This window comes from Protopterus annectens, chromosome 11.part0 (genome assembly GCF_019279795.1).
Source record: "Protopterus annectens isolate FY-2018-M chromosome 11.part0, PAN1.0, whole genome shotgun sequence".
Taxonomy (NCBI): Eukaryota; Metazoa; Chordata; order Ceratodontiformes; family Protopteridae; genus Protopterus; species Protopterus annectens.
In genome coordinates this window covers 526,290,715-526,316,469 of record NC_056745.1, presented here as the reverse complement: position 1 = coordinate 526,316,469, position 25,755 = coordinate 526,290,715, and the positions used below count along the sequence as shown (strand labels likewise).

Here is a 25,755-nt window from a genome sequence, read left to right as displayed (position 1 = left end):
TTGGCAGTAGATTTTTACGAAACACCGAGGTGCCAGCTCGACACTCAACCTTCAACGAAGGCACACCCATTTATGCACACATGTCTTTCGAACTCTACCCAACCGCAGGGAGGACATGCAGACTCCACACAGAAGGCACTCCCAAGCCCAGCCGAGAAACGAACGGGAGCACCTCTTGCTGTGAGGTAACAATGCTACCGCCATGCTACCGCGGCATCCCTATGATGAAGCAGAGGGTAATTCACAAAATATGAAGCAGAGGGTAATTCACAAAATAAAGAGAGAATTGGATTTTGGATGCAAACTCTTAATGAGAATAACAGCCATACAGAATATTACATTCCTAAAATAGCAAAAAGTATACTACAAACTAAGTCAGAAGAGGAATGGAGAAAATTGATTTTGCTGATACACGACTGCAATTAGGGGTAGAGAGACTATAGAAGGGGGCTGGAATTTACTGTAGAAAGCTGGCAAAGGAACACAGTTATTGGTAAATAATTAGAGAAGGAAAGGTAATAGAATAGGAAGAGGCCAAGAAGACATTTGGACTGCAGATCATTGACTGCCTTCCTACATACAAAGAGAAAGGAATAGGGGAACCCCAAATGAAAGTCCTGTACTGGTTAAGTTTTTAATTCAAAATAGAACACAAGCTGCTGTTACAGAAGGGATAATTAGTAGAGCATATAAAACATACACAATAACTACAGGAATCAATCAGAAGAGGTCAGAAAAGATTGGGAAGAGGGATTAGATATGCAACTCACAAAAACAATGGGAGGAGATATTTATGGCTCCCAAATATGCAATAAAGTTTAGAAGATTTGGGATTTTGGCCTGGAAGTGTTTGCATTGATATTTTATACCCCAAGGGATTTTTCCTCATGCAGATGGCAAATGTTGGACTTGTGATGGAGAAGAAAGAAGTACATGGGAATGCCTGTTTTGGGAGTGTAATGAGATGGCACTATTTAAAATGTACCTACAGAGCACTCTGTCAGGAATACTGGGTTACCAAATAAGTGCAGCAAAGGAAATTACTTTTTTGAGCTGGGATACAAAATCTGTCTCGTCTATATATAAGTAAGGTCTTGTTAAGTTTAATTCTGGTGGCTGCCAAAAAAGCAATTACTAGAAAATAGAAATCAAAAGCTAAACCAACTACACTTGAAGTACTCAAAATTGTAACAGACATAAAAGAACAGGAAGCGGGATCTTCAGAAAAGGATAGGAGTAAATTACATTGAAAAAAAAAATGGAAAGTGTGGCAACAGTATATGCAGAAAAATGTTTTGGAGGAAGAATGAGGTTTAAAAGAAGGCAGGAACTGAATAATTTATGTAAAATTACTTAGATTACATAGCATATATATTATTACATATATCTTACAATGTTCGTAAATGTGAAATCCTTAATATGGTTTGATTACTTTTAAATTGCTTGCTTGTGTCACAAGTAATAATTCAATAATGGTGTAAAATTAAAAAAAAATTCACGGGAGCCCCCTAAAACAAACCACTAACAGTAGTGGGGCCAATGAAAATTAACTGGGTACACCAACATATTTGTAAGATAGACAAAATCAACCCAAACCCACTGATGGACAAACCCAAAAGGAACATGGAAGAATACATGTTCAAATGACAGACACTATATAAACAGCTGAAGTGTGGTTACTAAGTTGTACTCTTAACTACAATTTCCAAGATGCAAAAAAATTATTTAATAATAATACTGCTATATAAGTGTACATATTTAGCCTTATTATCCAGGACCAACACCACAATGGCTGCATGTCAGTTAGCATGGCAGGTTAATGCTGATTTTTTTTCCTGTGGCAAGTGTGCAGGGTTTGAATCTCATTGTCTGGCAGCTAGTCCACAAGACTAAATCTCTGACTTATTAATGGGTTGCTTCCTATGCCAAAGGTACAAGGTTTGAACCTTTTAGTGCAGAGGACTAATGTGCTGACTTGTTAATGAGCTGCTTTCCATGCTAAGGGTGCAAGGTTTGTAACTTTTCATCTTCATTTTTCTTATTGTGTGACCTTAATGAGTCACTTAACCACATAGTGCTTTGAGGCAATTGGGAATTTGGGCTAAGATCCTAATTTACTTATCTTACTCTACTCAGACGTAATCTGGATGAAAGAATGGTTAACTGCAAATTCACCCCCAGTTTAGCACCACTAGTCCGTATGGATAAGGGAAACATGTATCTTACCCCAGACAGCTCGGCCTGTCTCTGGATATTCATATTACAAAATGTGAACACCAAGAATTACCACAGTAATGCAAGGCTTAGCTTCTTAAGATCATCACAGATCAACAGGCTAGTACCTATGAACCTAAGGAAAAGGTTAAATTAACCTGGATGGCAAAAGTATTCACCTGAAGACAAAGTCTATGGAACTAAAGTAAAATAAAATACAACTTGACACATTGACCCAGTGAGGAATATAAAAGAAGATTAAATTACAAACAAAATGGAAAAGAATGTCATGGCAATAACTTTTTCAAAAACATCATAAAGAGGTTAGTGTCCATCCCACCTATGTACACAGACAATGTATACTGCACAAGGAGTGGCAGGCAGTTGTAAGTACATTTACAGAAATCGGGTCACTTTCTGAGAGGCTCCAGCCCTTTACATGAAAACTGCGTTCCACATGTTTCACAGACTGCATCCAAATGAACTATAAAAATCCACATCCATGATCTCTTAGTGTATTGCCAAAGTACAGTGTCAAGGGGAGGAGTACAGAGAATCATTCCATCATATCATTCATTTCATAAAGCAGAAATATGAACATTAGGAAGGAGCACATTTAAATAAATTGTTCACTGTAAAAATGAATTTATATCTGAAAAGTAAATGACATGGACATTCAATCATATCAACCAGGTCAAACATAAAGTTGTTATCTTAAAGTCAGTCTAGCATGAATACGACCACCACAATACTATGAAACAGTATAATACTTCTTTTTAGTCACAAGTAAATTTGTTGTCATTCAGCAACTGCCACCTCAAAAATTTAGTTCGATAATAAAATCAACTAGCCATGCAGCATATACAAAGAGGTAGCAGGTTAACTACAATTTTTTTCAAGTGGACATACACAAAGTTGCCATATATAAATGCCAATACTAGGGGACAAAAAAGGGATAAACATTATTACAACACACTGAATCAATTATCTACTACTTAATATGACAAAAGGATAAATATATAAATAAAATAAAAATAAACACAGTGGTAAGTGCATTTAAAACACATTTCCTACTTACTCTTCTTTTCTGTGCTTTTGTTACTCGAGGCTGCTTAATGCTCTCCTCTTCATTTTTCAGTTCTATGTGTGCTATTCCATCTGTAGCAGAATCTTCCTAGAAGTTAATGTACAAGCAAATATTAACAAATACATCATTACAGCACTGTTTTTTGTGTTAGTTCTAGGATAATTAACAGACAATCCAAGTTCACTGCTCATATGTCACAATTTATTCTGAATACAAGACAAATGTTAGAACAGAGGCATTTTCAGAACATAAACCAAAGAAGGAAACAAATCCCAACTGGGCCATCTAATACTGCTTCATGATGATGTAGCGGGTACTGTGGAGCTATTAACGCATTTTGTTTCATCAATGATTTAACATTAATGTCTTAAAACTAAAACAAAAGTGCTTTAAAGATTCCTCACATCCAATATGTATAACTTATTTCTAGGACAATGACTTCTATTTTTCCTACAGCACATGTAACTTCCTGTTACGAGTTTCTTTCTGGCAGCAACAGAATTCACAACTGGCAAAACTTGTGCCTTTCTATATGAGGGTACACACTTCAGAGTACAAACCTTTTACTACAATGTGCATCATCAATCTGCACTTTTAAAATTTGTTCAAGTAAAATTAAGCACTCTAACCTGAATTCAGTTTTTGAGGTCCACTGAACTTGGTCCATTCAGTAAATACTAACCATTTATTGAATTCCTGCTGCTTTTTAGGTGGAGGGTGGATAACTACCCTGCTTTGCAGGTGAGAGTCTCCATCTTTTTGCCCAACAACTGGGCAAACTCACAGAAAACACGTTTAACTAAGAAAAAGTACAAAGGCAGCAAAATAAAAATGACTCCCAAACTGAAATGGATCTTCTTTATGTTCAAAGCCTAAATGAACAGAACTGCAATCCTGAGACTTTCCTGCATCTGGAGGATGTGGAGGTTTGCACCACCAACCAATGTTTTAAGGACTTTTCCATCATCCCTTATACTCCAGGATTTTACACCTTTCACTTTGGCAAAATTGATATGCCTATCTACATCTAGATCTATGACAATAATGACTTCAAGACAGTCACTTGATCAAAGTCTAAACCAACTGCACTAGAAGCAGTGACTATAGTAACAGAGACAAAAGAACGGGAAGTGTGATCTTTAGAAAAGGGTAGGAGCAAATTATACAGAAAAAATGGGATTTGTGGGAAGAATACATGCAGAATAATGTTTTGGAAGAGGAATGAGGTTGGACTGGCAATAACTGTACAGAGGATTAAAAGTGATATATAATGTTTGAAACAGAAAATGACAATATAGTTTCTTTTCATTTATATAAAATATATGACTGCCTATGTCATAAGTGATAATTCAGTAAAGATGTTTCCTGTAAAAAGTCACATACTAGCTGACCCAGGTTTTATTAGCAGACTGAGTGACCGAGAGTTGCAGGGAGGGATAGGCTTTACCATCCTGGGGTAGGTAGACGTATAGGTGTCTCCAGTTACGATCCCTAGTGGAGGCTGGGGATGGCACACTGGTAAGAGAGCCTAGAAGAGAGGAATAAGAATGCAGAGGTATTGGAGCTGATGCAATGGGGTGACATGCCTCATGTCTACACTGCTCACTTGCCCCTCAGGCAAAGCTATTAGGTCTGAAGGGGTGGCAGGACTAAAGCAGGTAGGTCATTACAAAAATAACCCCTGGATGGATATAAAGATGTGCCGAGCCCCTGTTTGCCTTGGGTCCACAACTGACCTCAGGAACAGGAACTACTAGAACAGCTCGAGGGGGCAAGCAGACAGCTGGTAGACCCACAGTGTACAGGATGCCAGGGTACCGGGCAGTACTAATGCAAAAAGAGAAGCGGAACCAAAAAAAAAAAAAATCTTAATAGAAGCCTTCATGACCATCAGCGATGCAAACTAATTTTCAAATAACTGTTGCAGAACTTATGCTATGTTACCTATAGAACATGAAGAATATTTCAATTAAGAAATTATCAATTAGCTGGCATAATGGTTAAGGTCTTTGCCTCCCATGCACATGGTACAAGGCTTGATCCTGACCTCCACCCAATGCCTGTTTATCGTTAGCATGTTCTCCCTTGTGTTTCTGTGGGATTCCATTCACATCTGAAAAACATGGTGAGTGTTTTCATCTCAAACCCACCAATTAATGCAGCTGTATGAAGCAGAACAGACTCTACATGGTGCCATATAGGAGGAAAACGTTGTATAAACAAACCGCTTTGGCACATATTGTGGTGCACAGTATCCTCATGACAGGAGAACACAGATCACATACTGTGTCAGGGCTAGCCAGTCAATGAGAGTTGTACATGGCTCCAGGTGAGTCAGTCGTGTTGATTAATGTTGTCAAATGGGCATGGGTATTTGCTGGTGATAAGTGGGCTGAGGACCCCTATTGGCCAGTGTGTCCACCATAAAGCAGCCTTGGGTCAATAAACTACTGGTCATCCAGTATCCAGTCACTCAGCTTTGGTTACATGGGATAGCTCTGTTGAGCAGAACCTGTTAAACATGAACTAAGAATTGCTACACTCAATGTAGGTTCACTGGAAGTGATTCACATGATGTTAAGGAGGTGGCTGCACATCCTATGTAGCCAGGATCCAAGATGAAAAAGCAACGCAGCAAAGCCACTTGGCTTGAGATCCAGAGTCTACTACTCAGGAGGAGGACATTGAGGGATATCATCAGAATTAGTGAGAGACTCATGGCAATCAGTCTCTAGCCTAATGACAGGGCAGTATTCATAATCCCAGCCTATGCCCCACAGCACTTTTGTAATAGTGAGGAAAAGAGTCTATTCAGACAGCAGTTGCAGGGCCTACTAGATAAACCAGGACAACATGAATTGGTGTTAATAAAGGGTGTCTTGAATGTTATTAATGTGCGACTTAAATGCAAATATCAGGACAGACAGTGCAGGATATGAGGATTGCCTTGGTCCACATGGGTGGGGCAACATGAATAAAGGGGAGACCATTCTAGACTTCTGTCTAACAAATGGCTTGATAGTAGCCAACACAGGGTTCATAAAGAGAGACATTCATAAGTTCATGTATAACAGTGGCAAACATGCAACTCAGGTAGACTTCCTCCTACTAAGAAAAGGGCACTAGGGTGGACTCAGCAATTGCAAAGTCATCTCCAGTGAAACAGTTGGCCTACAGCATGAACCACTGGCTGCCACAATCAACTGCAAGCAGTGGACAGAGAAGGCATCAGGGTTGACCAAGACTAAGTTGAAGACCTGGAAGTTGAGTGGAGAGAAAGCAAGGAATTACTCTGGGCTCTAGCACCTCAAGAAGAAGAGGAAATATATAAAGCTGAAGAAGAATGGCAGATCATCAAAACAGCATGTGCAAGTACTGAAAAACAGATATGTGGCAGTGTCAAGTATGGAAATAAGGCATGTAAGGAAAGCTGGTGGTGGAGTGCAGAAGTCCAGGAAGTCATCCAAAAAAAATAAAGTGCAGGAAATGGTGGGAGACTTAAAAGATGGACCAGGCTAGAAAGGAATGCTGACTGGCTAAAAGAGCCTAAGAACAGAATTGCAATAGAAAGGAACAAGACATCAGAGGCACTCTGTTGTTCTGTCTTTGCTTTGCAACCTGATATAGTTTCTTTGTGCAATCCACTGAGTCACTTTATAGAAGCTGGTAAAGATAGTTAGACACCCTTCATAAGGGATTCCAACAACAGCCTGCTCACTAGTCTACAGGGCATCAAAGGCAGATGGAAGGAATACTTACAGCAGCTTCTGAATGAAAAAAAATCTTATAGAAGTTGTACTGCCCCAGATGCAGCCTACAATAAGAGAAGAATAGCCCACAATGGAAGAACAGCAGCACTAAGACAAACTTAGGGAAAGCAGCAGGCTCAGCTGAGGTCACAGCAGAAATGATAAAGATGCTAGGTGAGATAGGGAGAAACAGCTTCTGAGGGTACTCATAATAGTATGGAGATAAAGGCGTACCCTAGCTGACTGAAGAATAAGTGTAATAGTTCCAGTGTTCAAGATCAAAGGGGACATTCACAACTGTGGGCAGTATAGAGGTATCAAACCTCTATCACACTGCATGAAAGTTCTGAAGCGGGTGATTGATAAATGAATACACACAGCAGAAAGTAAGATGAGAGACAAGCAGTTTGGATTCAGATCAGGATGCAGTCAGATATTTGAAAAGAAGCTACACATGAGGAAATAGTCCAAACTGGGTATTCCTAGACTTTGAGTAAGCATATGACAAGGTCCCAGGAAAGCTGATTTCAGCAGTACTGCAATAGTTTTAATTCCCAGAAACACTGGTAGAATTAGTGCAGGCTATTTACAAGGACCCAATGACTCATGTACAAACAGTGTTCAGTCTCACACAGAAGTTCCCAGTGGGAGTGGGTGTGCACCATGGTTCAGCTCTGAGCTCACTGCTACTCATACGTGTGACGGACTACATTGGCAAGCAGGTCAAAGGGGACAGATCAACAAAGTTGCTGTATGCAGATGATGTGACATTACAGGCAGACTCTGAGCAAGAGCTTCAGCAAAGGATAGTGGAATGGACTCATACTGGAAACATCAAAAATCTGGACAAAAGCACATGAAAAATAGGTACAAAACTGTATGCTGATTAACACAAAATGTGCATACATAATTATGCAACCCCGCTCAGTCCAATGGAATTTTGGGATGCACTTTCAAATGCAAAGTGAAGAACAGACAATCAAATTATGGCCACCCCCCCCGACCCTATAGTAAATAGTAATCACTTTTTTTAAATGTGTAGCAATAATGTTCACTGGGAAGGGAGAAGATGATGAACCTTAGGATTTTGTTTTTGGTGACTTGCAGTACATGGGTTTTGTGGTAAAAGTAGGGCATTTACTGGTAGGCAATATTCTAGGGGTTGGGAGGTTGGCCTAATGGTTAAGGTGTTTGCCTTACAAACACAAGGTGCAAGGTTTGAGTCTCACAAGGGATAATTGGCTAGGCTTAAAATGGCTCGCAAGGGCAGTTAGCTTAGTACTAATCTATGAACCTATAATCTTAGCAAAAGAATATTATAGTTTGCTAGGACCTCCAAAGTCATTCTCCATGGCCTACTGATTAGTGGCGTAGCTAGAGTTTGTGCCGCCTGGGGCTAAGTATGCAGTCCTTCCCCCTCACAAAATCAGGGTCAAATGGATGCCCCCCCCCCATACACAGCTCTATGCCCTGCAGCCATTCGAATGTGCTGTTACTTGGCTATTTCAACTCATTTACCATAAACACTGTAATGTGCATACTGCTTTACTTCTACAATGATTATTTGGATTTCATTTAAAACTTTTATTTTACATTTTATAGCACAAACACTAACAGATATCTGCTAAACAAAGCAATACAATCTCACAAAGAAAATAGACTTAGCATTAAAACTTATCTGCCCTTAAAAGTCACATTCATTGAAACAGCACTGAAACCCACATTCAAAGAAAATGCATCTGGCCAGTGGCGGATAAAGATTACCTTTGGACTGTTTTCAAATCATAGGCCCCTTGCACACAAAACATACATGTGTTCTTTGATACACCTTCCTAGCTGTATTAAATTATATCCCTTGTATAATACAGCACAATTGTTAGAGCAAGTTTTAAATTTATGGTTTTGAACATTTTTTCAGTAAGCAATGAAACAAAATACATGAACCAATAACGACAAAACTGCCCGGTTCAGAACATTTCCATCATAAAAGTCTAGTCAAACTTCTACAATCCACCAGTATCAGTAAATATACACAATCTCTGCAGAAGTAAAAGTCATCTAAATAATTCCACATTACAGAAATCTGTCACTAATGAAGAGGTTGCTGCTAGAAAACAACTTTATATTTCATTGTTTCATCTACAAATATAGTGCTTGTTGCCCTTGAGGAATAAATTGCCTATGTTACATTAAAAAAAAAAATGCTAAGCAATAGGGAATGGATGACAAACTGATAACAGGTTCACAGTTACTAGGTATCTCCACCAAAGAGAACTTTCTCAGGACGGCAGCATCCACCCCCTTTAAAAGTACAACACAGTACAGTATCAGCAATCCATCTGCATACTGTGGGAGTAGAACCCACAGCCTTCTGTATCAAAAGCAAGTATTCTACCTGTTGTGCTACTAACAAACACAAATAGACTTGGCATAAACAGCACTAAACTTCTCTCCCCTGAAAATTTTATTGGGGGGGGGGGGCAAAGGCCCAAAACCAGGGACACATTTTAAAAATTGCTTGTATAATCTTAGAAAAGTTGCTAGAATAAAATGTTTTGTTACCATGAGTTTCCTGAAATATAGGAAGATTGAAACTTAAATAGCTATCATTATTTGGTGAATTCAGTTTTCACTGATTTGCCAGAAAACTACAAATTTAACAGACCACAAGTATGAGCCAAACATTCTGTAAAACTTTGGACTTATCTCCTTGAATCACAAGTGGTGGTGGTATGCGTAGAGAATTTAGGCTCTTGCTCCTTGTAGCTGAGGTACAGGGTTTGACTCTGAGTAACTGTAACTACCAGTTATACCTAACTGGGGCACGCACACACACACACACACACACACACACACACACACACACACACACACACACACACACACACACACACACACACACACACACACACACACACACACCTTACAGCAGCTGCACTTCAGCATACAAATGAGTGAGCTCTGAACTACAGCACTTCAGCAATTAATACTACGCACTTTCAGAACGGGAACTAGCAGCAATAAGAAACAAACTATGAGCAGCAGCAGTTCCTTACATGCACTCTGAACTACACTTCAGAAGGACCCACTATGCAGAACGAGTATCTCCTGCAGCAACAGCAGAACGGACCCACTAAACTACGCATTTCAGAATGGACCCTAGGCAGCAGCCAAATTTCAGAAGGACCAACAGCAATAAGAAACCAATTTACAGAAATGGGTGAACAGGAAGAAAGTACAGTTGTGTACACTTACCATAAATATAGATGTTCGAGTATTCACTGTTGCAGTCATCACATTTGGGTTATCCCTGCCAGGGTAGCCCTCGGCCGGCCCGAATACCAGAGGCTTAGTATTTCTGCGTCGGTTGCTGTCACTTCAGGACTGACGTCAGGTCATCAGTAGTATAAAGTAAGGCAGCCAACGCCATTACATCAGTTTTTCTTGCCCTGTCGGGAGCCCCCAAGTGGAGCCAGGTTATGGTGGAAGAACCCCACTAGTAGAAAGTAAGTACCAAAATGTCCCTTGTAAGGAGAAAGAGAGAGGAAGGGAATGGAGGGAGGGAAACCAGGACTGCAACAGTGAATACACTCAAACATCTACATTTATGGTAAGTGTACACAACTGTACTATGCTCTTCATGTTTCACTGCTGCAGTCATCACATTTGGGTTGATTCCTGAAGCTGAGGAAAAGGGTGGAGGCAGTCAAGGAAACTAGGGGCTGGCTAGGATGCCCTGCAGGACTGTGACAACGCCTGCCCTGAATTTGGAGAAGACAGGTAGGTGGTAATGTTTGGTGAAAGTGTGTTCGGTCCAGATGTCCAGGTGGCAGCCTCCAGAATGTCCCTGATGGGGGCTCCTCTGAGGAACCCTGCAGAGGTGGAGGCTGCTCTGGTGGAGTGAGTCCTGACCCGCTTAGGGGGATGCTTTCTGTGTTGCTTGTAACAGAAATGGATGCAGTGTGCTATCCACTGAAAAATTGTTTGGAGATGGCTTTGCCCTCTGCCCCTGCAGCAAAGCTAACCAGTAATTGATCAGACTTTCTGAATGATTTAGTCCTGTCTAGATAGAATCTGAGCTGTCTGTGCACATATAGAGAGTGCAGGATCCTTTCTCCCTTGTTCTTTGGGTTAGGGAAAAAGGTGGGCAAATGAATGGATTGGTTGAGAGCCACACTGGACACCACTTTGGGCATGAAGGATGGGTTAGTCCTGAGGGAAACCCTGTCAGCATGGAAGATGATGAAGGGCTCCACAGCCATGAGTACTTGTAGCTCGGAGACCCTTCTTGCTGAGGTGATGGCCAGAAGAAAAGCTGTCTTCCAGGAGAGAAATGTTAACTCTGCTGAAGATGCTGGTTCGAAGAGGGGGGCAGGGTAAGCTTTTCCAACACAAAGTTAAGGTCCCAAGCTGGGGTAGGTGCTTTTCTGGGTGGCCTCAAGTTGCTAGCCCCTCTTAGGAATTGTTTGATCAGAGGATGTGAGAAAAGGGGCTACTCAGTGGGGAAATGAGCAGAGATAGCAGAGGCATGAATTTTAATACAGGAAAAGGAGATACCACTGTGTAGCAGGTCAGCTAAGTAATCCAGGATGAGAGGGAGGGAGGGCTGTTCTGTATCGACTCCCTTAGCCTGAATCCAGGTGCAGAACCTTTTCCATTTGTCAGCATAAGACTTTCTAGTGCTAGGGCATCTGGCCTCGTGTATAACATCTAGAACCTGTTTACTGAGGATGGCAGATTGATCAATGGTTAGGGAATAAGCCAAGCTGCCAAACTGAGGGTCTGCAATTGGGGATGCATGAATTCTCCTTCCCTCTGGGTCAGGAGGGTTGGGGTCTGAGTGGGATGCCATGGTGGGTGTGGGGACAAGCTGCACAGCAGTGGGTATCAGTGCTGGCGAGGCCAGTCTGGAGCAATAAGAACTGTCCTTGGTTTTTCCTTCCTTATTTGAGCAGTACCCTGGTAATGAGAGGTAGAGGAGGAAAGGCATAGACCGACAGATTGACCCAGGGGAAGGACAGGGCATCCACTTTCCAAGCCATGCAGTGAAGCTCACTAGTGCAGAACTTGCTGAGCTGATGGTGGATGTGGGAGGCAAAGAGGTCGACCTTCAGGGTGCCCCATTTCTGAGTTATTAGGGTGAAGGTTCTTTTGTCTAGCTGCCACTCGTGGAGATTTCTCCTTAAGTGATCTGCCAGAGAGTTTAGAGAACCTGGCAGGAACTGTGCTAACAGGTGTAGTTGCATGGCAGAGGCTGTGTACCAAAGAGTCATGGCCAGCCTGCAGAGAAGGTAGGAGCGAGTCCCTCCCTGCTTTTTGATACACCACATCATAGTCATGTCTGTTTTGATCAGGAGAGCCCCTGGGGAGAGAAGTGGCCTGAAAGCTGTCAATGTGTGCTGGACAGCTAACATCTCTTTTTGGTTGATGTGAAGATGGATTTGCTGTGACCTCCATTGGCCCTGTATGCACCTGCAATCCAGGTGTGCACCCCAGGCATAGTCTGATGCATCTGTGGTGAGGGTTTGGGCAGCGGGGGGTGGTGAGAAAGGTAGTCAGCTGTTGTGGCAGCATGCTGCTGCCCACCAAAAAAAAAATCTTTCCTGATGCAAGGTACCATGGGTATAAGAGTTTCCAGGTCTTGAAAGTGTTGACACCACAGGCTTTTTAGGTACCACTGAAGTTTCCTCATATGCAGTCTGACATATGGAATGAGTAGAATGCAGGAGGCCATGAACCCCAGAGCTTGCAGGATTTTCCTTGCAGATAACTGGGGCCTGGTGGCTAGTTGAGAGAAGTAGGCTGTCAAGTAAGTTTGCTTTTCTGGTGTAAGGAATGCCATCTGGGATGCTGTGTCCAGGCTTGCTACCAGGAATATAATTCATTTGGGTGGGTACTTTTTTGGATTTCTTTTCATTGATAGTGCATCCTAGAGAGGTCAGTAGGGACTTTACAAAGGCCAGGTGCTTGAGCAGCTTTTCCTGTCTGCCTGAATTAGGCAGTCGTCTAAATACGGGTAAATTTGGATATTCCTTTGTCTGCAAAAGGCAATGACTGGAGCAAGACACTCTGGGAGCAGTAGATAAGCCAAAGGGAAGTGCAAAGAACTGATAGTGCAGAGATCCTGCCCTGAAATGTAGGTATTTCCTGCATGATTCCCTGATAGGAATGTGGAGGTAGGCCTCTTTTAGGCCTAGGGTGGCTAACCAAGCATCCTTTGAGAGCATGGGTAGCAGTTGCTGGAGGGTGAGCATTTTGAATTTTGGTATCACCAGGAAGGAGTTCTATTGCGCTCATAGAGAGCAGGGAAAGGACTTGCCTTTGGCCTCTGCCCACTGGTTTGGAGGTAGATCTGGAAACCCTTTTGGGGTTGGAAGTGTGTGGAAAGAAAATATGTATCCCTGGGACACTATGTTGAGGACCCAGTGGTCGCTGGTAATGGTGGCCCAGGTGCTTGCGTGAAAGGAGTGTTTTCCTCCTAGGGGTAAGTGAAGGTAAGCAGGGGGGGGGGTGGTGGAGGAGAGTCAGTGAGAGTTCTTACCATGAGGGGGTGGCTTAGAACTCCCTGTTTTTGAAGTGGAGTCATTCCACTGTTTTGATCTCTGCATTCCTTGCACCTGCTGTCTGGAGGGTCTGCTTCCTCCACAGGGTCTGGGCTGACCTGACCTGGTGGTAGTAGGAAAAGACCAGTGCTTGGAGGGGCAATGCCTACTGAGCCTGGGTGGCTGGACCTGTAAGAAATCCTTAACTGTCTACATAGATTTAGCTTTTTCTTCCATCTTTTTTAAGACCTCCTCTGCCTTAGTGCCAAATAAGTTGTCTTTGTGCAAGGGTGCATCCAACAATTTAGATTTAACATGGTCTGGCAAGGGCTGTTCCTTAAGCCATGCATGCCTTCTAAGGACAAAACCAGTGACTGCTGCCCTGCAAGAAGCTTCTAGGGCATCAAAACCACAGTGTAAGGTGTGCTTAGTTACTTGACTTGAAGAATGCAGTAACTCTTGTAACTCTCTAGATTCTGCACAAGCAGGAAAGGAAGACACTTTTTGTTTGAGGAGTTCCACGGTATGTTGCTGAAAGTTTAGCATATGGAACTGGCAATTTAATGCATTGATGGCAAGAGTAGTAGAGGTGCATACTTTTTTACCCCATCTGTCTAGTGCTCGGGAATCCTTATCTGAGGGGGTGGGATTCTTAGCAGAGGTTGCTTTAATACCTTTAGGCCCTTGAGAAATTACCTCAGGGTCAGCAGTAGGATTTTTCAAAAGAAATTTGTGAGAGTCAAGGACTCTGTAATACCAGTCAGGTTTTCTGGGTGCAGGAGGTAGGGTGTCAGGAGTCAAACTGGATTCCAGAAAAACATCAACCACAACATCCGGAATGGGGGAATGGCCAGGGGTCTGTGCTGCGGAACATCTAAGAATTCCCTGAATCTCTTTCTAGACTGAGGGCAGTCCTGACATTCCGACTGGAAATGCTCCCTTAAGCTATTAAGGGTTTCCCCAATGGAAAAGTCCTTGGATGGAGAGGCTGAGGGAATGGAATCCTGAGCATCAGAATCCTCATAAGCAGCAAAGGGTTGCATGTCTTCATATTCAAATGCATCAGAGTGATCAGACTCCTGTTCAGACAAAACTACTGGGGGCAGACCTATTTTTCTTTTGGAAGACGTAGCTTGGCTTCCCCAGATAAGCATGATAAGGTCTTCTGCCATTTTAAGCATTTGAGACTGAGGCAAGGAAGCAGGTGCCTGGGAGTGGGTTGTCAGTTTCTTGGGTGTAGTTCATACCTTGGGTCTTAGAAACTCAGTCATTTTTGAAAGAACAGTAGAAGCGAAAGAAGTCGTCAGTTTGTGTTGAGAATCTTTAGTGCGTAGTACTTCCTCAGAAGTCAGTGCCTGCTCAGCGGCTAAGGACCCATCCAAGGGAGAGATAACCACAGGATCCTTAGTCAAAGAAGAGTTTTGCGGCATACCGGACTCAAAGGGTCTCAGTAGCGGCCTGTGAATCTACAGAAGCGGGCATCAGGTGTTGCGAAAGTGCCTTACTGAGGACCAGAGAACTGACTACTAGCTTAGTGGAAGCGTCGTCGGTAGGCTTGGATCTGTGCGGTCTGTCTCTGTCTTTATCCTTACATTTTTTTCAGAAGATCTGCTGTCGGATGGCTTACCAAAGCCATATCGGAATTAGAGGACTGTAAGCGAAAATATCTAGCTACAATAAGGGTGCAATGACGTACAGTTCTGGCATTGAATAAAGCACAAAAGCGACAGCGGGGGACATCGTGGTCTTGGCCTAAGCAAGTGACGCAGTAAGAATGAAAGTCTCGGTGTGGTATTTGCTTTCCACAGGTGAGACAATTATTAACTTTTTCTGACATCGGTTAGTGCAAGCAAAAAGGATCCCCAATGGGGTACTTAGCTTTAGAAGACTTCAGCTTCAATTTGGTAGCAGCCGACTGGCACTTGTGCGAACTGCTTCTGCTTCAGGCTCGCGGCAAGAAAGACTGATATAATAGCGTTGGCTGCCTTACTTTATACTAGTGACAACCTAATGTCAGTCCTGAAGCGACAGCAACCGACGCAGAATTACTAAGCCTCTGGTATTCGGGCCGCCCGAGGGCTACCCTGGCAGGGATAACCCAAAATGTGATGACTGCAATAGTGAAACACGAAGAACATCATAAGAAACCAGCAGCAATAAGAAACCAATTTATGGAAATTTGTGGACAGGAAGAACAGGAACAATGACTTGAAAGTTTTAATTTGTACTGATGTGCCGCATTTCTCACCCTCCCCTCTACACTTTGCTGTACGGAAATAAACAGTCAAGTCAGACAGTACATAACCCCTCCAGCCCTCAGCCAAATTCTGACATGCTGGCAGTCTGCTCATGAAGCTGACATCATTGCACCCCCCGGGCTTGTTGACATCAGCAAAAATTCACCCCCAAAAAAATTTTTGGAAAAAAAAAGGGGAAATTAAAGGGGCCACTTGGGAATTCATGGGACCCTGTTATTTTCACCTCAAAACTGGTAAATACTGAGGAATTCGGTATGGTTGAGAGGTCTGAATGGAATGCAAAACTGAAGGCACCTGAAATGAAATGGAGCACAGATGAAGTTGTAATGGTAGCAAATAAGTGAGTGCAGAAAAATCTCAGAATTTAGATAGATGGGAAAACAGTGGAACAGGTTAATAGCTTCAAGAATTTGGGATGGGTGGTGGAGGAGAAGGGATGCCTGATTGAGGAGATTGAAGCTATAATCAGAGGTGCTGCAGCCAACTGGCACAGTGTGTCAGGAGTAGTACATGATAGAAAAAATGCCAAAGAAGCTGAAAAGAAAGAGCTACAAAACAGTGGTGTGACCAGTACTACTGTACGGTACAGAAACCTGGTCAGTAAAGACAGAGCAGCTGAGGAAGCTAGAGGTGATGGAGATGAACAGTGCCTGAGAAGGGTGGTAGGATGCAGAGTGGAGGGACAGATGAAGAAATAAGGACATAACAGCAGAAGCCTAAGCAGTTCCACTTGCAGAAAAGGTAAAAGAGAACAGATTACAGTGGTTTGGGCACATGTCCAGAAAAGCAGAAGACAATCTGGTGAAGATGATTTGGGGCAGACAGGAAGGCAAGAGGAAATAAGGGCATCTAGCAAAGAGGTGGATGGATTGTATGAGAGAAGACCTCCAATAGTCAGAAATAAGTACTGAAGAAGGCTCAGAAATAAGTACTGAAGAAGGCAGGAGAGTGGCACTGAATACAGAGAGAGATGGTGATGACTGACAACACCCCAACCTCATGCAGAAAATGAGAAAAATGGGAGCTTACGGTGACGATCAAAAATATAATACAATCACTGCAGATGATTTAAATTATCCAAAAACTGAATAAGATATGTACACTATCAGCAACTAATATGCCCGCCACCTCCTTGACTATATTAACTTTGAAAATGCCTCACACAGACAGTGAACAATTTAAATATCTTGGATACCGTTCTTACCAAATTATCCTCAGTGGCACAGTCCCAACCATCACTCCTTCCCTGTCAAATCAAATGATGACAGTTTTATTACCCATCACTACAAATATTAGCCTTAATGCAACCCCTCCACATTTACAGATTTAATGCCTGAAAAGTGACTGAGATTTTGCACTAAATGACACTAATATGTCAGTCACAGTTAGTTTAAATAAATTCTACATCATCTAGGATTACTGTATCTGAAATCATGTCTCTATTAAGACAAATGTGAGATTCTTAAATCAAACTGAATATCTGGGAGGAAAACAAGCAAACCATGCGACAAAAAGTAGAGGCTCTACTCAACATAAAAAGAAGTTATGTACTTGCCATAACGTTCCATATGAGTTGTTCATCTCACCTTCATTCTTACAGATAGGTTTGGAGCAGAGTCGGCCTACTACAAAGCTCGAGGTCTTCAGATAGCTCGAGGCCAAGTCCCTATCCTATGATGCAGCTAGAGTGATCTCAGATCTTGTTTGCTGCATATAATACCATGTGTCATTCGATCACTCTATAACAGAAAGGTATAGAAGGTTGTGCAACCAGGAAGAATCCAGCATCTCGGTCTTTGAAAAACCCTGGAGGAGGTAGGAGGGTGAAGTTGTTCTATCTCGCCGTTCATTCTTACAGATGCGTAGCATCCCAAGCAACATCTATCTCGGGTGGCTCACGGGAGTATGTTTTTCAGGACAGTAGACCCAAAAGAGGCCCTGTCAACTTTGCAAGGAGTGATAAAGGTATGAGGTCTTGACCAAGTGGCTGCTGCACAACTGCTATCTATAGGAAGTCTGGCAGAAAAGGCAGAGGATGGTAGAATGAGACTTAATTTTTTGTTGTAAGGGCATATTAGCAGTTGAATAAGCAAATGTGATACAATCGGATAACCACTTAGAGTTGTTTTGGCCACTGGCATACTTTTTCTGGAATCTGAAAAGGAAACGAAAAGCTGTTCAGATTTCCTAATTTGTTCTATCCAAGTAAAATCTGAGCTGTCTGTGAACATCAAGTTTGTGCAGCATATATTCTAAGCAGTTGGAGTGATTGGGGAAGAATACTGGCAAATTAATAATTTGATTAAGGTTAGCTTCAGTACAGACTTTAGGCAAAAAGGAGGCATTAGTTCGTAGTGAGACTCTGTCAGCATGGAAAATCAAATAAGGAGGTTTAATGGACAAGGCTTAAAGCTCTGACACTCTGTGGGCAGAAGTGATAGCTACTAAAAAATAGTCTTCCATGACAAATATTTCAAATCACATGAGGAGGCTGGTTCGAATGGAGGGAGAATAATGCGAGAAAGCATAAAATTTAGATTCCATGGGGTATACAGAGATTTCAGGTGGTCTGAGATGAAAGGTCCCTTTGAGAAAGGCTTTGGATAGTTTGTGTGACATTATGTTCAATCCATCAAATCGAAGGTGAAAATTAGAGATAGCAGCCAGTTGAATACGAACTGTTGCTGCTGCAGCTCCTTTGTTAAAAAATCATGGTCAAGAAAGTACAGTTGTGTACCTAACATAAATGTAGATGTTCGAGTGTATTCACTGTTGCAGTCATTACAATTGGATTATCCTGCTGGCAGGCTACCCGCAGTCGGCCTGAATTCCAAAGTCTAGGTTTGGCGTCGGTTGCTGTCACCTCCTCCCTGATATCAGTGCACCAGGGGTATAAAAGATGCAACCGATGCCATTTTCTTCAGTTTTTTCTTGCCCCAGATGTCAGTTGCCCCCAAAAGGGTAGGCTAACAAAATGTCAATAAAGCATGCATGCACCAAGTAACAAGATTCCTTCATCTACAAGCAAATACACCACATAGGTTGTATAGAATACAGAAGTACAGATAAGGGCCAGCAAAGATAAGGGGGATGGTGGGTGGGTAACCTGGACCGCAACAGTGAATACACTCGAACATCTACATTTATGGTAGGTACACAATTGTACTATATTCATCGTGTTTCACTGTTGCAGTCATTACAATTGGGTTGAATCCCAAAGCTAAGGTTGGGAGGCTGGAACTAAATAGAATTAGGAGCGGCTATGAGGCCCTGCAGTACTGCAGTGGCAAAGCCTGCCCTGGATTTGGAGTAGAGTGGTAAGTGGTAGTGCTTTGTAAAAGTGTGCACTGAACTCCAGGTTGCAGCCTCTAAAATGTCTTTGGTTGGCACTCCTCTGAGGAAGGCTGCTGAAGTGGCTGCTGCTCTGGTTGAATGTGGCCTAATGTCCTTAGGCACTGATTTGCCATGTTGAGAATAGCATAAACGAATGCAGTGACCTATCCACTTTGAAATTGTCTGCTTTGAGATAGCCTTTCCTTGTGATCCTGCAGCATATGCTACCAGTAATTGCTCAGTCTTTCTGAAAGCTTTGGTTCTGTCCAAGTAGAAGCGCAGCTGTCTGTGTATTTCCAAAGAATGCAGAAGTTTCTCACCCTTATTCTGTGGGTTTGGATAAAGGGTAGGCAAATGAATAGTTTGGTTGAGGGCCACACTGGACACTACCTTAGGCATAAACATGGGGTTTGTCCTTAGAGAAACCCTATCTGGATGGAAAATGATAAAAGGTTCCACAGCCATGAGTGCCTGTAGCTCTGAGACTCGTCTTGCAGAGGTCATTGCTAGGAGCAGAGCTGTTTTCCATGATAAAAAGTTCATATCAGCTGTAGCGGCTGGCTCAAAAGGAGGCAGAGTGAGTTTTTACAAGACATAATTGAGGTCCCATGCAGGTATTGGTGATCTCCTTGGAGGCCGTAAGTTTTTGGCTCCTCTGAAGTACAGCCTTAATAAAGGATGAGAAAAAATAGGTGGTTCTGTATTGTAATGAACAGAAATGGCAGAGGCATGAATCTTAATTGATGAAAAGGATAGGCCCTTTCCAGCATCTCAGTTAAGTATTGCAAAATCTGAGGGATATTTGGTACAATCATGTCAATTTTGTGCACCTGGTTCCAAGCACAGAATCTCTTCCATTTTTCTGCATAAGATTTTCTGGTACTGGGTCTCCTGGCCTCCAAGATAACATCCATCACCACTTTAGAAAGAGGTGTGTTTTGAAAAGCTACATTATCCGCCATGCTGCCAGATTTAAGGTCCTGAGTTGGCTGTGCAGGATCTGATTGCTTTGTTGGGTCAGTAAATGAGGAATTTGAGGTAATGTCCATGCTGGGCATCGAGACAAGTTCCTTAGGATTGGATACCAGTGCTGGCGGGGCCAGTCTGGGGCAATCAGTATCATTTTTGGCTTCTCCTGTCTGACCTTTAGGAGTACCTTGGGGAGGAGAGGCAGTGGGGGAAAGGTATATACTGTTAAGTTTTTCCAGCTGAAAGACCGAGCATCCACTTTCCATGTTTGCTTGTGATAAGTCCTTGTGCAGAATCTCTGTATTTGGCAGTTGTGAGGGGAGGCAAATAGATCTATGTCCAGGCATCCCCAATTCCTTGTTATCATGTTGAAGACTTGTGGATCCAATTTCCACTCGTGGGGATCCATGAGGTTTCTGCTTAGTTCGTCTGCCAGAGTATTTATCTTTCCTGGCAGGAATTGTGCTTGCAGATGTACTTGGTAAGTCAATGCTGTGTCCCACAAAGTCATGGCTAGTCTGCAAGGGGCTGGAAACCTGTAGCTTTGAAAACCAGCACTGAAATAAAATGCGTTCAAAATAACGTTCAGGAAGTTTATTAAAACTAACAACGTTTTCATTACAAATGAACAACTTCTAACCTGTGTTGTTTTACTACAGTTCTATTTTTCTTGCTTTTTATAAACATTTTTTATTGGCAGTTTTATAGGATATGTGTTTATATACTTGTTCGTTTAGTTTCTATTTACTTGAGTTTAGCTTACTGTTTGCGCCAGGAAATGCTCTTTGTAATTATCAGTAATTAATTAAACATTATGACTGATGGTGATTGATTGACAGAAACGTGACTCAGAGTAGAGCTTTTAAATTTGATAGTATTTTATTTTATTGATTTATAGTAATTATTTTATTTCTGAAGAAGTTGTTCATTTGTAACGACGAAAACGTTGTTAGTTTTAATAAACTTCCTGAACGTTATTTCGAACGCATTTTATTTCAGTGCTGGTTTTCAAGGCTACATGTTTCCAGTTCTTGGTTACTTTTACAGTGTTTGTTCTCTTCGTTTTTTTAGTCTGCAAAGAGGGTAGGAATGTGTGCCTCCCTGTTTGTTTATGTACCACATGACTGTAGTATTGTCCGTTTTTATCAGTAGTTGTCCAGGATGAAGTACATCCTTGAAGGCTGTCAGGGCATTTTGAACAGCTAGCATCTCTTTTTGATTGACATGTAGATGCATTTGGATTGTGGACCATGAGCCCTGAATCCATCTTCCTGCCATGTGGGCCCCCCCAGGCATAATCTGATGCATCTGTTGTCAATGTCTGCCTGGCTGGGGTTATGGTGAATGGCTGCCCCTAGTTGTGGTGACAGGCCTTTGCCCACCATCGAAACTCCTGTTGCAGGCAGGGAATGAGTGCAATTATTGTTTCCAGGCTGTGGCAATGTTGAGTCCAAACGCTTTTTAGATACCACTGTAGTTTCCTCATATGTAGTCTTGCATATGGAATCAACAGAATGCACGATGCCATGAAGCCCAAAGCCTGCAGAATTTTTCTTGCAGTTAACTGGGTGTTTGTTGCCAACATTTTGAAATAAGTAGTCAGTTGCCTTTGTTTGTCTGGCGTGAGATAAGCCATTTGGGCAGTTGTATTTAAGCTTGCACCCAGGAATATTATCTCTTGAGAGTGTACAAGTTTTGATTTCTTTTCGTTTACTGTGTACCCTAGGCATGTTAGTAATCTTTTTACAAATGCCAGATGCTGTAGTAGTATGTCCTTGTTGTCTGCTTGAATAAGGCAGTCGTCCAGGTAAGGATATATTTGTATTCCTCTCTGTCTGCAAAATGCAATTACTGGTGCCAGGCATTTTGTGAAGACCCTGGGCGCAGTAGATAAGCCAAAGGGCAGTGCAGAGAATTGGTAGTGCATTGAGCCAGCTATGAATCTGAGGTATCTTCTGCAGGATTGTCTGATTGGGACATGGAGGTATGCCTCTTTTAGGTCTAAAGTTACAAGCCAAGCCTTCTTGCCCAGCATAGGCAGAAGCTGCTGCAGTCTCAACATTTTGAATTTTGGAATAGATAGGTCCAGTATTGGCCTCCAGGCTTTGTCCTTTCTGGGCACCAAGAAAAGTCTTGAGTAAAATCCTTGTCCCTGCTTTTGCTGTGGTACTTGCTGAATGGCCCTCGTGTCCATGAGGGATGAAACTTGCTTTTGTGCCTCTCCCCATTGATTTTTTGGCAGGTCTGGCATACCCTTTGCCCTTGGCAGGGTGTGAAAGTGGAACCTGTAACCTTGTGACACTATGTTCAAGACCCATTTGTCCTGGGTGATTAGGTGCCAGTTTTGAGAAAAAAGTGCTAGTTTTCCCCCTAAAGGAGCTGCCAGAAGATAAGTGCTTGGCGCTGGCAGGGGGAAGTCATTGGGACTGCTTTCTGTATGGCTGTGACTTGTCTTCTCTGCTTTTGGAGGTAGAAGCACCCCATTGTTAAGACCTGTATGAGCCTTGGGGCTGGGATCTGCCTCTAGGGCGTCTGTATCTGCCTCTTTGTGGCCTGTCTGACACTGGAAAGGACCAGTTATTTGTAGGCCAGTGTCTGCTAAATCTTGGAGGCTGTACCTGTAAGAAATCCTTGACTGTTTGCATAGATTTGGCTTTGTCCTCCATTTTCTTCAACACCTCTTCTGCTTTAACACCAAACAAGATATCATGCTGTAATGGAACATCTAATAAGTTTGCATTAACATGATCAGGCAGATTCTGTTCCTTTAACCAAGCATGCCTCCTAATGACAGAACCCGTAACAGCGGCTCTGCAGGAGGCCTCCAAAGAATCAAAACCACATTGTAAAGTATGCTTTCCAACTTGTTCAGCTGCATGCAATAAATCCTGCATTTCTTTATTTTCTGCACATTCAGAATTTGTCAACATTTTCTGTTTAAGCAGTGACAATAATGTATTGCTGACAATTTAAAGCCCTTACAGCCAAGGTAGCAGAAGTGTAAATCCCCCCCCCCCATCTGTCCACTGCCCTGGAATCTCAGTCAGAGGGGGTAAGGTTTTTTTGCAGTGGAAGCCTTGAACCCCTTGGGACCCAGAGAGATAGTTTCTGGGTCAGCAGCAGGGTTTTTAAAAATAAATTTGTGGGAGTCTGGAACCCTGTAGTATCTTGTCTGGCTTAACAGGAGCTGGAGGTAAGGAGTCAGGAGTCAGACTGGACTCTGAAAATACCTCATCTACAATGTCTAGCACATGTGGAATAGCAAGGGGCCTGTGCTGAGGCAGTAATAGAAAGTCTCTGAGCCTTTTCTTAGATTCTGAATAATCTTGGCTCTCCCAGTGGAAATGCTCCCTCATGGTATGCAGTGTTTCCCCAAAAGAATAATCCTCAGGAGGAGAAGCTGAGGGAATAGATTCTTCCGCATCAGAATCCTCATAAGGAGGAAGAGAGTATTCCTGATCAGAAGAGGAATCAGATGAAATGGAAACCTGATCTGAAGATTCATATTCTATCTCTTGCCTAGGCCTCTTGTCAGGAGGGGGATGAGAACCCCTGATCAAAGTAATCAGGTCTTCGGCCATTTTGAGCATCTGTTTTTTAGGCATAGAGGCCTGTCCATGGGGCTGTTGTACTTGTTTCTTTGTCTTTAAAGCTGCTTTAGTCTTTGAAGCTGAAGTCGTTTTAACATATAATTGTGTAGGCCTGAAAACGCCCTCAGAAGTCGATGCCTGCTCAGCGGCTCCGGACCCACCTGAGGGAATGGTTTCTGAAGGTCCAATACCTTGAGTTTTTGTAGGCCTGGTTGACTCCACGTGGGAGTCGGTATCGGCCTGCGGCTCTAAAGTAGAGGTCATCAGGGGCTGTGAAAGCGCCTCACTGAGAACCGGCGATTGGCCTAGAAGAAGCCTCGTCGTTGGTTTTAGACCTCGGATGCCTGTTCTTTTCTTTTTCTTTACGTTTTTTGTAAACTCTGGTAGTCGGCTGTTCCGATGGCATTATATAATTAAATCTTCTGCCAAAGTAATTAAATGCAAAATCGTACCGACGCTTAATAGTGCGTTGGTTAAATCTAGCACAATATCGACAACTAGCAACGTCGTGGTCAGGGCCTAGGCAAGAAATGCAGTAAGAATGAAAATCCTTGTGAGGTATTTGCTTCCCACAAGAAATACAATTATTAACTTTTTCTGACATCGATCTGGAGCAAGAAAAAAGTTTCCCCAACGGGGTACTTTTAATGAAGACTTTGGATCTGAAATTCGAATTTGAAAATCTCAGGAGTCGGCCAATCGGCACTTGCAAATTGCTTTTGCTTCAGGCACCACATGGCAAGAAAGACTGAAGAAAATGGCGTCTGCTGCATATTTTATACCCCTGGCGCACTGACATCAGGGAGGAGGCGACAGCAACCGACGCCGGACCTAGACTTTGGAATTCAGGCCGAATGTGGGTAGCCTGCCAGCAGGATAACCCAACTGTAATGACTGTAACAGTGAAACACGATGAACATCTCTAGTACAGAGGCCATAGGGGCTAGGTAAGGATCAATGTTGTTTTGAGAAGCCCCGTTTGCTAAGGTACAGCTTCCTTGTAGAGGATTTATGAGAGGATATTAGAATTTGCTTCGTCTCATTAGAAAGGTTATAGAACCTGGCTATGATGGGAATTGGAGCAGCCAAGCTGTCAGCTTCGGGGACTGTAGAGAGGGATGAAGTTCCCCCCAACGAGTGCATCAAAAAATCTGGGACTGGGTCCAGAATCCAGAGGTCCTCCAATTAATGAAGTTGAAGGAAGGGGAACCAAATCTGACGAGGCCAATAAGGGACTATTAGAATGATGGTCCTTCCCAGGGCTTTTGCTTTCTATAGTACTTTGGGTATCAATGGTATTGGTGGGAATGGATGGAGGAGACCCGGAGGCCAATCGTGTATGAGTGCGTCCCTTGGGGCTTCTCCAGGAGGGGAAATCAGAGCAAAGTAGCTTCTGCATTTCGTGTTCATGTGGCTGGCGAAAAGGTTGCAGCAAGGCTGGCCCCACCTGCGGAATATGCTGTCTGCTATTTCTTTCTTGAGGGACCACTCATGAGGCAACAGAATTGCTCTGCTCAGCTGGTCTGCTATCACATTGGATTTCCCCGGGATGTGCATTGCTAACAGAAAGCTCTGGGTGGATATAGCCCACTGCCATACTCTTAGAGCCTCATGACTAAGGGGGTAGAAAGTACAGTTTTGTACCTACCATAAATGTAGATGTCCGATAGGCATGCATCTGCAGTCCTTACAAATGGGTTGTCCTGTCGTCAGGCAGCCCTTCGGTCGGCCGGATTCCAAAGTCTGGGTCTGGCCTCGGCTGGAGTCGCACTTCACCCGACGTCATAGCGGCAGTTCTTCGGGTATAAAGGCATCAGCTGACGCCATTTTCCTCAGTGTTTCTTGCCCCAGATGCCAGGTGCCCTCTAGGAAGGCTTAATATGGATAAATGCAAATGGTTCCAAATAGTAGAGAGCAAACAAAACATAAGCATGTATGTACATATATACAAACAAATACACCATAATAGACTCCCCCAGCTAGCTACAAGATGGGCAAATACCCTAGGAGTAC

The 25,755-nt window shown here is 42.8% G+C and overlaps 1 protein-coding gene across 2 annotated transcripts in view; it reads right to left on the bottom strand.

The window, feature by feature from the left end:
• Positions 1–25,755, bottom strand: part of OTUD6B (OTU deubiquitinase 6B) — a 1,944,790-nt gene that overhangs the window by 751,302 nt on the left and 1,167,733 nt on the right. For both annotated transcript variants that reach the window (XM_044088034.1, XM_044088035.1), the window contains exon 3: positions 3,293–3,388. In XM_044088034.1, coding sequence (XP_043943969.1) covers positions 3,293–3,388 — 96 coding nt within the window. The remainder of the gene's footprint in view (positions 1–3,292; positions 3,389–25,755) is intronic.